The sequence below is a fragment of the Toxorhynchites rutilus genome, chromosome 2 (assembly GCF_029784135.1).
Source record: "Toxorhynchites rutilus septentrionalis strain SRP chromosome 2, ASM2978413v1, whole genome shotgun sequence".
NCBI classification, from domain to species: Eukaryota; Metazoa; Arthropoda; class Insecta; order Diptera; family Culicidae; genus Toxorhynchites; species Toxorhynchites rutilus.
In genome coordinates this window covers 149,623,045-149,635,074 of record NC_073745.1, presented here as the reverse complement: position 1 = coordinate 149,635,074, position 12,030 = coordinate 149,623,045, and the positions used below count along the sequence as shown (strand labels likewise).

At 40.5% G+C, this 12,030-nt stretch overlaps 1 protein-coding gene, 1 long non-coding RNA gene and 1 pseudogene across 3 annotated transcripts; 1 reads left to right on the top strand and 2 right to left on the bottom strand.

The window, feature by feature from the left end:
- Window positions 1–616: 616 nt before the first annotated feature.
- LOC129766228 (DNA damage-binding protein 1-like) lies at window positions 617–2,854 on the bottom strand (annotated as a pseudogene).
- Window positions 2,855–3,235: 381 nt separating this feature from the next.
- Window positions 3,236–4,299, top strand: LOC129769629 (uncharacterized). Of its 2 annotated transcripts, XM_055772011.1 has the most exons (3): window positions 3,236–3,337; window positions 3,411–3,517; window positions 3,601–4,299. In XM_055772011.1, the coding sequence occupies exon 3, from the start codon at window positions 3,673–3,675 to the stop codon at window positions 4,261–4,263; it is 591 nt and encodes a 196-aa protein (XP_055627986.1). In that variant the 5' UTR covers window positions 3,236–3,337; window positions 3,411–3,517; window positions 3,601–3,672; the 3' UTR covers window positions 4,264–4,299. The 2 variants fall into 2 exon arrangements, with proteins under 2 accessions (XP_055627986.1, XP_055627985.1); XM_055772010.1 differs by having other exon boundaries at window positions 3,411–4,299.
- A 5,456-nt stretch (window positions 4,300–9,755) lies between these two features.
- On the bottom strand, window positions 9,756–10,438 carry LOC129769632 (uncharacterized). Its single transcript, XR_008741927.1, has 4 exons — window positions 10,355–10,438; window positions 10,159–10,303; window positions 9,930–10,099; window positions 9,756–9,869 (listed from the first exon to the last, which is right to left on the bottom strand). It is a non-coding gene; the product is annotated as an uncharacterized LOC129769632 (long non-coding RNA).
- Window positions 10,439–12,030: the final 1,592 nt, after the last annotated feature.

Here is a 12,030-nt window from a genome sequence, read left to right as displayed (position 1 = left end):
TTTACCCCTAGCTTTGCTCGAGTCTCGTGTTCAAGTATCTAGAAACAGCGGCAGCCAAAAAGGAGAAATCGACTACTACTACTACTACGGAGGTCGGCGCTCTCGTCGAAAAATTCATCCGGAAGGTTGTTGGATGGTACCCAGAGCCAACGAGGTCACTTCGATTCTGGATACAGCACAAGCGATGGAAGTTTCGATTGTAAGCGTTGGTCCCAGGAGGATCCGCACGATAGTATTGGTCCCTATTCGCCCAAATGGTCGCCCATTCCAATGCATACAGGCTTCAGTGGGAAACCACCACCAACTTCAGTTGCACCAACAGCAGCAAGAGCTACAGCTGGTCGTTCTAATGTAGGTTCGCTTGGGGAGCCCGCACCCCGCTGCAGGATCAGCACGAACGAAAGAAGCAGTCGAATAAGTAATATGATCGCATTCGGAAGAGTTCGAAGTCAACTAACCTATTCGTTCATTCACAGGACCGACATTTCTCCAGAAGGTGATTTGACACTTGGTAGTGTCCGATGGAAAGATGTGAACGTTAGGAAATATCCAACCTTATAGGTATACCACTACATTTCATTCAAATTGTATGTCATAACATCTTTCATTACTCCAATTACAGCACCAACACTAACATCCCCCTACGCATGTCGCGTTACACCTGAATATTCCATGCTTCTTATTCAAAAAGTAATAAAGTTTTGATAAAACTCTTAAATAGTTTTGAGAAATACGCCGTGCATGACTATTCGAATCAAAATAACGAGATGTTGTACGAACTTTGTACATTCACTGGTGTTTCTTTATTATCCAATAAACATGAAATAATTTTTCGCGAGGACTGCTGAAATTCTTGATCTTAGCTCGATCTGGTTCTATTGTCAATCACTCTCTCTTAATGAGTTGAATTATTAATAAACTTTGTTAGAAAAATGTGTATTATCTCGCTTTCCCAGCATTTGTGTCAGAAAACAACTGATAGCATCGATTGAATAATAATGATCAACACTGAACATCCTAATGTATTCTTGTTAGGTCTTCTACAATATTGATTATATCACCTTCGGCCACTTCCTTCTTAGTTTCATCCACGTCGATCTGCAATACAAATGCATCGTACATTTTTTCCCGACTTAAATCTAAAAAGCTTCTACAAGGTCTCCATCAATAAATCCCCCGCAACGTTCCGTTTTCATTTCGGTATGATAACTATGCCAATACGAATAATCAATCTTACCAACAGATTTGATTGTGTCAGTCAAACTTTCTTGTATCTTTCGAAGAAAGAAATTCATAATTCATAATCAGGTGGTATTCGTGTGACCAGACCGATAGCTGACCAAAATAACAAACAGCCCGTTGTTGGCGTCGTACGCTCACCAATGTTTTGCATCACGAGCGAACCGTGGCGGAATATATTCATTATATTACCGAGATGGAATTGAGCATCTAGAGGCGAATGAACTGCAAAGTTTAAAGCCTCTTAAAAACAAAGAAACAAACAATTGAGCATTTGCTGTCGTACGTCGTCCGTTGTTGTGGCCCTTCAAATTAATACAAAAATTGTTCGTATGATAAACAGAGCTACGGAAACCCTATTTACTACTAGCAAACAAATAGATTGTTCTGATATCCTCCCGAGGAAGGCATTGTCATCTAATATTTCTACTGCTGGCATCCAATTTGGTTGATAGTCGTGAGCGATCTCCTCAAAATTATCTAGCGTGACAAATCGAATCAAATCACCCACCAAAATGAAATCGCCTGTTAAAAAAAACTGTTAATCTGAGGAAACCAAGTGATTGCATTAATCTAGTTTATCCTTGGTTTTACAATAAAATCCAACACGTTATTGAAATGATTACATTCAATACGCAAATCCTTATCATCAGTCCACTCATACAATCGTTCGGTTGAATTGATGCTAGCCAATACACGGCTATTGAACTTAATGAAAGAATAGCACGCGCTCTTGATTCCCTTCTCGCTAACTTGAGTGAGGGTTCCATCCGCGTAGTGATAGATGATAATCCTTCCTACTTTGTGTTCCGGTTCCGCTTGATACACCAGTGCTGTGACGACGATGCATTCGAGTCGTTAACTTCTCCGAAATCAATGACATAGTATACTTCGTTTGCATGAATTGATGTGCAATTTCAACTTCTTGACCAAACTCGGCACTGCTGGCTCCTGGCTTGAGCAGTACCATGTTGCTCGAGTAAGTTACATTTGTCGTCTGAGTTGACGCGCTCTGCCTCGAAGGAGTCAGACCACTCGAGTCCTGAAGTTGCATTCGCACCGTTATAACATCGAATGCTTGAGAAACTTCCTGATATGCGGTATGACGTGGCGCCTCACCATGTTACCGTTCGAATGTGCAACTTTAAATCTCATCAATTGTACCAAGAATAACCGAATTTTTGATTGCAAGAGCCAAACTGTCCTGATACGCTTCGGCATTAAGTGAGCACATACGATTTATTTCCTTCAGGTTGACATTCGAGAAAACTAGCTTGTGGTTAGAGCTGTAAATAACATTTGGGCGATCCGAACAGGTAAATACCGGTACGTTTTCAGAATTGTCGGCTGGGTTCCAATCGTTACTTTTTTGGTGTGTTGGTCTGTATTTTTCTTCATGACGAAGTAAAACATATAACCGTCTCCGAGGACACACAATAATTAAGGGCAACCAGTTCCGAACGGCTGGAGCTTTCGTCCAAGGGAGAGATGTTCAGACATGTTACATCATAATCTAGTGTGGCAGTGTTAAGGGAAAATAATGTTATTATTGTGAACATGGGCAATTGGTCGTTCCATACCTTTTGTGCACCAACTTGCCTGCTTCAATCGTCATCGTGGTATACTACCGATTCTTATCCAATAACAATTAGTCCCCCAAGTGGAGTTGGCATCGGGATCAACATCGTTGCTTCTATCTCAACGTTATACTGTTTCCAGGCGATTTTAAGAAAGTTCTATCCTTCAAATTTATTTCGTGAGTTTTGATGTGTCGTCCCTTCAGATCTTGGTGAATAGCACAATAAGTCGCGACACGCGAGTGCATTTGCGTTAATTTAAAAAACACCTTATGATTCTCTTGAAAACTTGAAGACTACGAATCTCAAATCAAAACAGAACAGAAGTGTAAACAAGAAAAATATCTGCCGTCGATAAAACAGTTTACGTTATTGGTGTACTACATTATCGACATCGTTGACAGTCAGGAGGTGTTTATGTATCGAACGTGTTTAATTTATGATACAGAGTTATCTGAACGTTTGAGTTTATTTGTGTGGTTTTGATTTGTACAGCTTAATAAAAACGAGATATAAAACTGGTAAGATTTCTTAAAACATGTCCGGACGATTTGTACTCTGAATAATATGATTGTTCGAAATTGTTGAACGCAGATAATCTTACGCTAGAGGAATAAGATCCGGCTATTCCAAATTGCGGATTGCCGGCTATCATACTATCGGACATGCAACACGTGTGTATCCGCCCCATTCGACGACTAGTAAGCTATTGGCATTGAAAAAATCCCTGCTATGCAACCGCCGTCCGGTAGCAGTAGATGACTCTATGTGTAAAAATTTGCAGCAAGGTTCCGTCGCAATTACGAGTTCAGCAACCGGAACCAACATGTTACTGTGAAAAACTTCATAAGTGCAGATGAACAACGACACCAAGATACAGCAAACGAGGAAGAGCCATAATGGGTGTCGGCAGGACATACTCGCCTGGGCACAATCGAACTTCGTGGATTCGATGAAGATACTTCAATCAAGGCCTCGCCAATCGATTAGTCGCCGAATGCTCATAAAAAACAACGTTGAGAATGCAACTGATCCACCAAAAATGCAACAACAGCACAAATGCAACAACAGCACAAATCAACCCAACAGCCGCGTTATCCATCCCAACGTGAGCTTCAGTACCCAATCCATAATGCAGAACGCTTTACGCCGTAAAAAACTGCAGAATCAACGCAAGGCGCTTTGTGATCAGAACAGTCGAATTGCTGCCGCTACTGCTTTGATTAACAACGGTGAACCAGATACAGTTGTACAGCAATTCGTACAATCGATTCGTCTAAACATGCAACGAAGTTTTTTGGTTCTTAGTCAAACTGCTTACCGGCCGGTGACAAATATCCTAATGGTACATATTTCTCTGCAAAGCCGACTGCAGGAGCAACTACTCTCCGTCACGCAAAAATTGTGTCAACAGAAACGTGGTCCCATGAGCACTAGAACTTCTTAGGAAACATCGAATTCTACAGATCAATTCTTACATGTTACGAGAGAACTGGATTCTTACAATGCATTTACCAGTGCGGAAATGGTTATATTTTGCAACATTCAAATTTAATGATGTTTTGTACTATATAGTACCGTTCCTCATGATTGTATTTTTATATGTTTGTGGTTTTTCTTAATAACGTGCTGCGTTCCATCATTGTTATATTTTTTATGCAAGCGGAATTTCGATACACATTCTCACTATCTAATTTATATTCTGCAAAATTGCACCGATTGATTTGTCGTTAGGTTTTCCCATCAAGTTTATTATTATAAGACGATTGTAAATTATAGAAACGAATGTTAATTTTTTTTCGCTTTGTTATTTTTTGACACTACAGTCGCTAAATATTTTCTGCAAAACCAAGCGTTAGCATCTTGTATATTGCCTAAAAACTGCCTTACGGAGGTCGGCGCTCGTCGAAAAATTCATCCGGTAGCCTGTTGGACGGTACCCGGAACAGACGTGCTCACTTCGATTCTGGATACAACACAAGTGATGGAGGTTTCGATAGTAAGCGTTAGTCTCAGGAGGGTCCGGACGATAGTGGTGGCACCTATTCGCCCAAATTGTCGCCCATTCCAATCCACATATGCTTTAGTGGGAAACCACCACCAGCTTCAGTTGCACCAACAGCAGCAACATTTTCCTGTTGTCATCTGCGGGTACAACTGGTCTTTCAGTTCTGCTCAGTGATGAAAGCCACGGTGGTGGTGGCATAATACGTTCGCTTGAGGAAGAGTTCAAGAAAGGCATCGCGCTGCAGGATCAGCTTGAGCGAAAGAAGCTGTCGAATAAGAATAAGTAATATGAACGCATTCCAAGATCACTAACTTATTTATTAATTCGTAGGGTCGACATTTCTTCAGAATATGATTTGACACTTGAAAGTGTCAAGTCCGATGAGAAAATACGAACGCTAGGAAATATCCAACCTTATAGGTATACCTGATCACTTTGAATGAAATATAAATTGTATCCCATAACATATTTTAATATTCCTCCAATACAATATTCATGACTATTCGAATTAAAATAATGTGTAGCAAACAATACGTTCACTGAAATTTCCTTATTACCCTACAAACATGAAATTATTTTTCGCGACCATTGCTGAAATTCATAAGCTTGCTCGATCTTCGTCCAGCAGCTAGTTCGAACATCTCTTTGAATGAGTTGATTTATTAATCAACTTTTTTAGAAAAAATTGTAACTTCTCGTTTTTGACGTAGGACTACGTCTTTCATTTCTATACCGGGGTGTAAAATCAAAGTTTCGAAAACGAAAGCGTTACGCCGGAGACCGAGATTTTGAGCGTTAATAGCTCCTAAACAACTGAACGAAATGGTATGATAAACACTTCATTCGAAAGATAAAATGTCTACGCGTTATATACTTGTTACTTTTTGATCCAAAAACTTGTTTCAATAGTCTTAAAATTGCTTTCAAAACAGGCTATTGAAATCACCAATCGGTATATAAGCGAGCGGCGCTCGGAAATCCACTCAGTTCTAATTGAACAGCGATTGGAGCATGTTGTCGCTGTTGCGGTGAAGCTCTTTATTTATCATGAAAGCGCGGATGAACGGTGTCACCAAGAGCCTGTTTGTGCACCCTAGGCCAGAAGGGAATCTATCAGGAGGAGAGTGATGCCACAAACGGTTCCCTGGGAAGACATCGCTACACACACATACACTCGCGGCTATTAACAGGTGGTTATCGAGTTGACATTAACCACTGGTGGGCTTCCAGTATCGAGGAAAATGTGGAAATATCTAATCGTTACTGAAAATAATCTGCCAGTTCCTTTGGGAATTTTCAAAATATATTCATGTGAAAGAGTTTAATTGAATGTTTTCTATCCATGTAACACTGTGACCAAATATGTTTCAATCAAGTGCTATTAACAGGTGGTTATCGAGTTGGCATTAACCACTGGTGGGCTTCCAGTATCGAGGAAAATGTGGAAATAACTAATCGTTACTGAAAATAATCTGCCAGTTCCTTTGGGAATTTTCAAAATATATTCATGTGAAAGAGTTTAATTGAATGTTTTCTATCAATGTAACACTGTGACCAAATACATTTGGTTTTGTGGTTTTTCAAACAATCGCAATTAACAGGATAGCTTCAGAAGATTATTCTTCCCCATCAGTAGGATATTTCCGTATCCAATATTGTATGCGCCCGCAATCGATTATTGCTCAGTCGCCGAAAGTTCCGAGCTCAGAGAGTTCATTCCCCTCTAGTTTGCCTTCCAAATTGCCATCGTAAACCACACCTTCTCTCGATTCAATCACACACAAAAAGCATACTTAAGCGATATTCTGGTGGTGAGACACATTCATTTTTCGTGAGGACATCGACAAGACAACATCGTTGCCTAACGTGCTGGAGGAGGTGGACGGCGAAGGATCGACACATACACGCGCAGAACTCTTTCCGTTAGGATGCCATTCAGCATCGGGAAAGTTCCGGAAAGATCTAATCATTGCTGGAAAATAATCTGCCAGTTCCTCTGGGAATTTTCAAAATATATTCATGTGAAAGAGTTTAATTGAATGTTTTCTATCCATGTTACACTGTGACCAAATATGTTTCAATCAAGTGCTATTAACAGGTGGTTATCGAGTTGGCATTAACCACTGGTGGGCTTCCAGTATCGAGGAAAATGTGGAAATATCTAATCGTTACTGAAAATAATCTGCCAGTTCCTTTGGGAATTTTCAAAATATATTCATGTGAAAGAGTTTAATTGAATGTTTTCTATCCATGTAACACTGTGACCAAATACATTTGGTTTTGTGGTTTTTCAATCAATCGCAATTAACAGGATAGCTTCAGAAGATTATTCTTCCCCATCAGTAGGATATTTCCGTATCCAATATTGTATGCGCCCGCAATCGATTATTGCTCAGTCGCCGGAAGTTCCGAGCTCAGAGAGTTCATTCCCCTCTAGTTTGCCTTCCAAATTGCCATCGTAAACCACACCTTCTCTCGATTCAATCACACACAAAAAGCATACTTAAGCGATATTCTGGTGGTGAGACACATTCATTTTTCGTGAGGACATCGACAAGACAACATCGTTGCCTAACGTGCTGGAGGAGGTGGACGGTGAAGGATCGCCACATACACGCGCAGAACTCTTTCCGTTAGGATGCCATTCAGCATCGGGAAAGTTCCGGAAAGATCTAATCATTGCTGGAAAATAATCTGCCAGTTCCTCTGGGAATTTTCAAAATATATTCATGTGAAAGAGTTTAATTGAATGTTTTCTATCCATGTTACACTGTGACCAAATATGTTTCAATCAAGTGCTATTAACAGGTGGTTATCGAGTTGGCATTAACCACTGGTGGGCTTCCAGTATCGAGGAAAATGTGGAAATATCTAATCGTTACTGAAAATAATCTGCCAGTTCCTTTGGGAATTTTCAAAATATATTCATGTGAAAGAGTTTAATTGAATGTTTTCTATCCATGTAACACTGTGACCAAATACATTTGGTTTTGTGGTTTTTCAATCAATCGCAATTAACAGGATAGCTTCAGAAGATTATTCTTCCCCATCAGTAGGATATTTCCGTATCCAATATTGTATGCGCCCGCAATCGATTATTGCTCAGTCGCCGAAAGTTCCGAGCTCAGAGAGTTCATTGCCCTCTAGTTTGCCTTCCAAATTGCCATCGTAAACCACACCTTCTCTCGATTCAATCACACACAAAAAGCATACTTAAGCGATATTCTGGTGGTGAGACACATTCATTTTTCGTGAGGACATCGATAAGACAACATCGTTGCCTAACGTGCTGGAGGAGGTGGACGGTGAAGGATCGACACATACACGCGCAGAACTCTTTCCGTTAGGATGCCATTCAGCATCGGGAAAGTTCCGGAAAGATCTAATCATTGCTGGAAAATAATCTGCCAGTTCCTCTGGGAATTTTCAAAATATATTCATGTGAAAGAGTTTAATTGAATGTTTTCTATCCATGTTACACTGTGACCAAATATGTTTCAATCAAGTGCTATTAACAGGTGGTTATCGAGTTGGCATTAACTACTGGTGGGCTTCCAGTATCGAGGAAAATGTGGAAATATCTAATCGTTACTGAAAATAATCTGCCAGTTCCTTTGGGAATTTTCAAAATATATTCATGTGAAAGAGTTTAATTGAATGTTTTCTATCCATGTAACACTGTGACCAAATACATTTGGTTTTGTGGTTTTTCAATCAATCGCAATTAACAGGATAGCTTCAGAAGATTATTCTTCTCCAACAGTAGGATATTTCCGTATCCAATATTGTATGCGCCCGCAATCGATTATTGCTCAGTCGCCGAAAGTTCCGAGCTCAGAGAGTTCATTCCCCTCTAGTTTGCCTTCCAAATTGCCATCGTAAACCACGCCTTCTCTCTATTCAATCACACACAAAAAGCATACTTAAGCGATATGCTGGTGGTGAGACACATTCATTTTTCGTGAGGACATCGACAAGACAACATCGTTGCCTAACGTGCTGGAGGAGGTGGACGGCGAAGCATCGACACATACACGCGCAGAACTCTTTCCGTTAGGATGCCATTCAGCATCGGGAAAGTTCCGGAAAGATCTAATCATTGCTGGAAAATAATCTGCCAGTTCCTCTGGGAATTTTCAAAATATATTCATGTGAAAGAGTTTAATTGAATGTTTTCTATCCATGTAACACTGTGACCAAATATATTTCAATCATGTGCTATTAACAGGTGGTTATCGAGTTGGCATTAACCACTGGTGGGCTTCCAGTATCGAGGAAAATGTGGAAATAACTAATCGTTACTGAAAATAATCTGCCAGTTCCTCTGGGAATTTTCAAAATATATTCATGTGAAAGAGTTTAATTGAATGTTTTCTATCCATGTAACACTGTGACCAAATATGTTTCAATCAAGTGCTATTAACAGATGGTTATCGAGTTAGCATTAACCACTGGTGGGCTTCCAGTATCGAGGAAAATGTGGAAATATCTAATCGTTACTGAAAATAATCTGCCAGTTCCTCTGGGAATTTAAAATTACATTCATGTGAAAGAGTTTATTTTAATGTTTTCTATCCATGAAACACTGTGACCAAATACATTTGGTTTTGTGATTTTTCAATCAATCGCAATTAACAGGATAGCTTCTGAAGATTATTCTTCCCCATCAGTAGGATATTTCCGTATCCAATATTGGATGCATAAAACCTTGTGGCTCCAACGTAACGCTCTCGTTTTCGAAGTTCTCCAAATATTCATTCATTCAGAATGAATTCAGATTCAACTTCAAACAAATGATCTCTAAATCAACGATAGTCCTACGTCACCCTTGCGGTTATACCATAGATATAACCCACTTCCTGTTTTTCAACCAGAAAACAACTGATAGCATCCATTCAATAATAATGATCAACACTGGACATCCTGATGTATCCATGTTAGGTCTTCTATAATCTTGATTATATCATGTACGGCCGCTTCCTTCTTAGTTCCATCCACGTCGATCTGCAATTTTCAACAGATTTGATTGTGTCAGTAAAATTTCCCTGTAATATTCGAAGAAATTCATAATTCATAATAATCGGGTGGTATTTGTGTGACCAGACCAATTGCATCGCTGACTATGCCAAATAGCACACAACCCGTTGTCGCCGTCGTTTGCTCACCAAAGTTTTGCATCACGAGCGAACCGTGGCGGAATACATTGACCATATCACCGAGATCGCATTGAGCAACCTTTGGTACTTGCTATCGTTCGTCGTCCGTTGCTGCGGCCCTTCAAATAAAAACAAAAATTGTTCGTATTATAAACAGAGCTACGGAAATCATACTTACATCTTTTAGGCAAACAAATAGATTGTTCTGTTATCCGCCCGAGGAAATCACTGTCATCCAATTTGGTTAATAGTCGCGAGCGATCTCCTCAAAATTACCTCCAGCGTGACAGATCGCATCAAATCACCCACCAAAATGAAGTCGCCTGTAAAAAAAACCATTACTCTGAGGAATCCAAGTTATTAATCTTGTTTACCCTTGGTTTTACAATATAATGCCAACACGTTAATCAAATGGTTACAATCGTACAGTTGAATTGATGCTAGCTAATACACGACGGTTAAACTCAATGAGAGAATAGCACGCGCCCTTGATTCCCTTCTCGCTAACTTGAGTGATGTCTCCATCTGCGTAGTGATAGATTATAATCCTTCCTACTTTGGGTTCCGGTTCCGCTTGATGTACCAGTGCTGTGCCGACGATGCAATAAGTATCCGAGTCGTTACCCAACTTCGCCGAAATCAGTGACATAGTATACTCCGTTTGCATGAATTGATGTGCATGTAGCAACTCGAACGTATTCTGATCGATGATAAGTAGATTGTGAATTTCAACTTCTTGACCAAACTCGGCACTGCTGGCTCCTGGCTTAAGCATTGCCATGCTGCTCGAGTAAGTTACATTTGTCGTCTGAGTCACGTGCTCTGTCTCGAAGGAGTCAGACCACTCGAGTCCTGAAGATCCATTCGCACCGTTATAACACCAAACTATTGAGAAGCTTCCTGTTCCTATTTGTACCGTTCGAATGTGCAGCTTTTGAATTTCATTAATTGTACCAAGAATAACTGAATATTCGGTTCCAAGAGCCGAACTGTCCTGATACGTTCCGACATTAAGTGAGCACATATGATTTACTTCCTTCAGGTTGACATTCGAGAAAATCGCTGCCGAATGGTTCCGAACGGATGGAGCTTTCGTTCAAGGGTGAATGTGCCAGTGCTGAGGGAGGGAAAAGAATGTTATTATTGTGAACATGTGCAATTGGCCGTTTCACACCTCTAGTGCTCCGACCTGCCTGCTTCAATTTTGATATAATAAAAGTCGCATGCAGTTACACACGCAAGCTGACATGAATTTCACGCGACTACACTAAGCGTAAGAACACACTGGACGGCTCTCCCGCGCGGATTTTGCAATGACAGATCGCCGCGGGGCCTCGATAATGAAATGTGAATGAGATAAAACACATAAGGCGGGGCGGGTGTGTGCGGTTCCAATATCACTGTTGTAAGGTTCCTCATACGCTGCGGTGGGTCGATGGAGATGATGCGCCGCAACGGTTTTGTGGGAGTATTAGTGTTTATGCGCTTTTGATAGGTGTAAATAAAGCAAGGCAATAAGAAATGTACTCTCAGGTGAGCCAATACGTGAAAATCATTCTGCGGTCATGTAGCTGCGGATACTCGAATTCCATCCAAATTGTCGAGAAATGCAATATTTTAGACGTTTGTGATCAACTTCTCTCTCTCCCTCTTGCTCAGGTAAACATCCCCTCTTCCGTTTTCCACCATTCTGTCTTTATATACCGCATCTCTCATCCGCTTACTATCCAAACAGTTGTACCTTGTATCATAGACTCGTCTTGCATCCGTCTAAAATATAATAAGCCGAGAGCCGCTTAATGTGTTTTACTTCAAGTTCCTGCTGCGACTTGTCATTGCGAAAATCGCGCGGGTGAGCCGTCTAGTGTGTTTCCACGCTAATGCATTTATCATCCGGCGGATTCCATTCACATATCATCGATTTGTTGTCACATTGGATCAATCGTGCTGTTATGAATTAACCCGAATAACGTGGTCATAATCGACATTCGCCCAGTAAAATGTTCGCGGATCACTCAGAAAACCGGGAATTTCCGTTTTTTCTCGACAA

Bases quoted from the DNA above. Each gene is read 5' to 3' on its own strand.
- LOC129769629 (XM_055772011.1), top strand. From the start codon at position 3,673: ATGAACAACGACACCAAGATACAGCAAACGAGGAAGAGCCATAATGGG.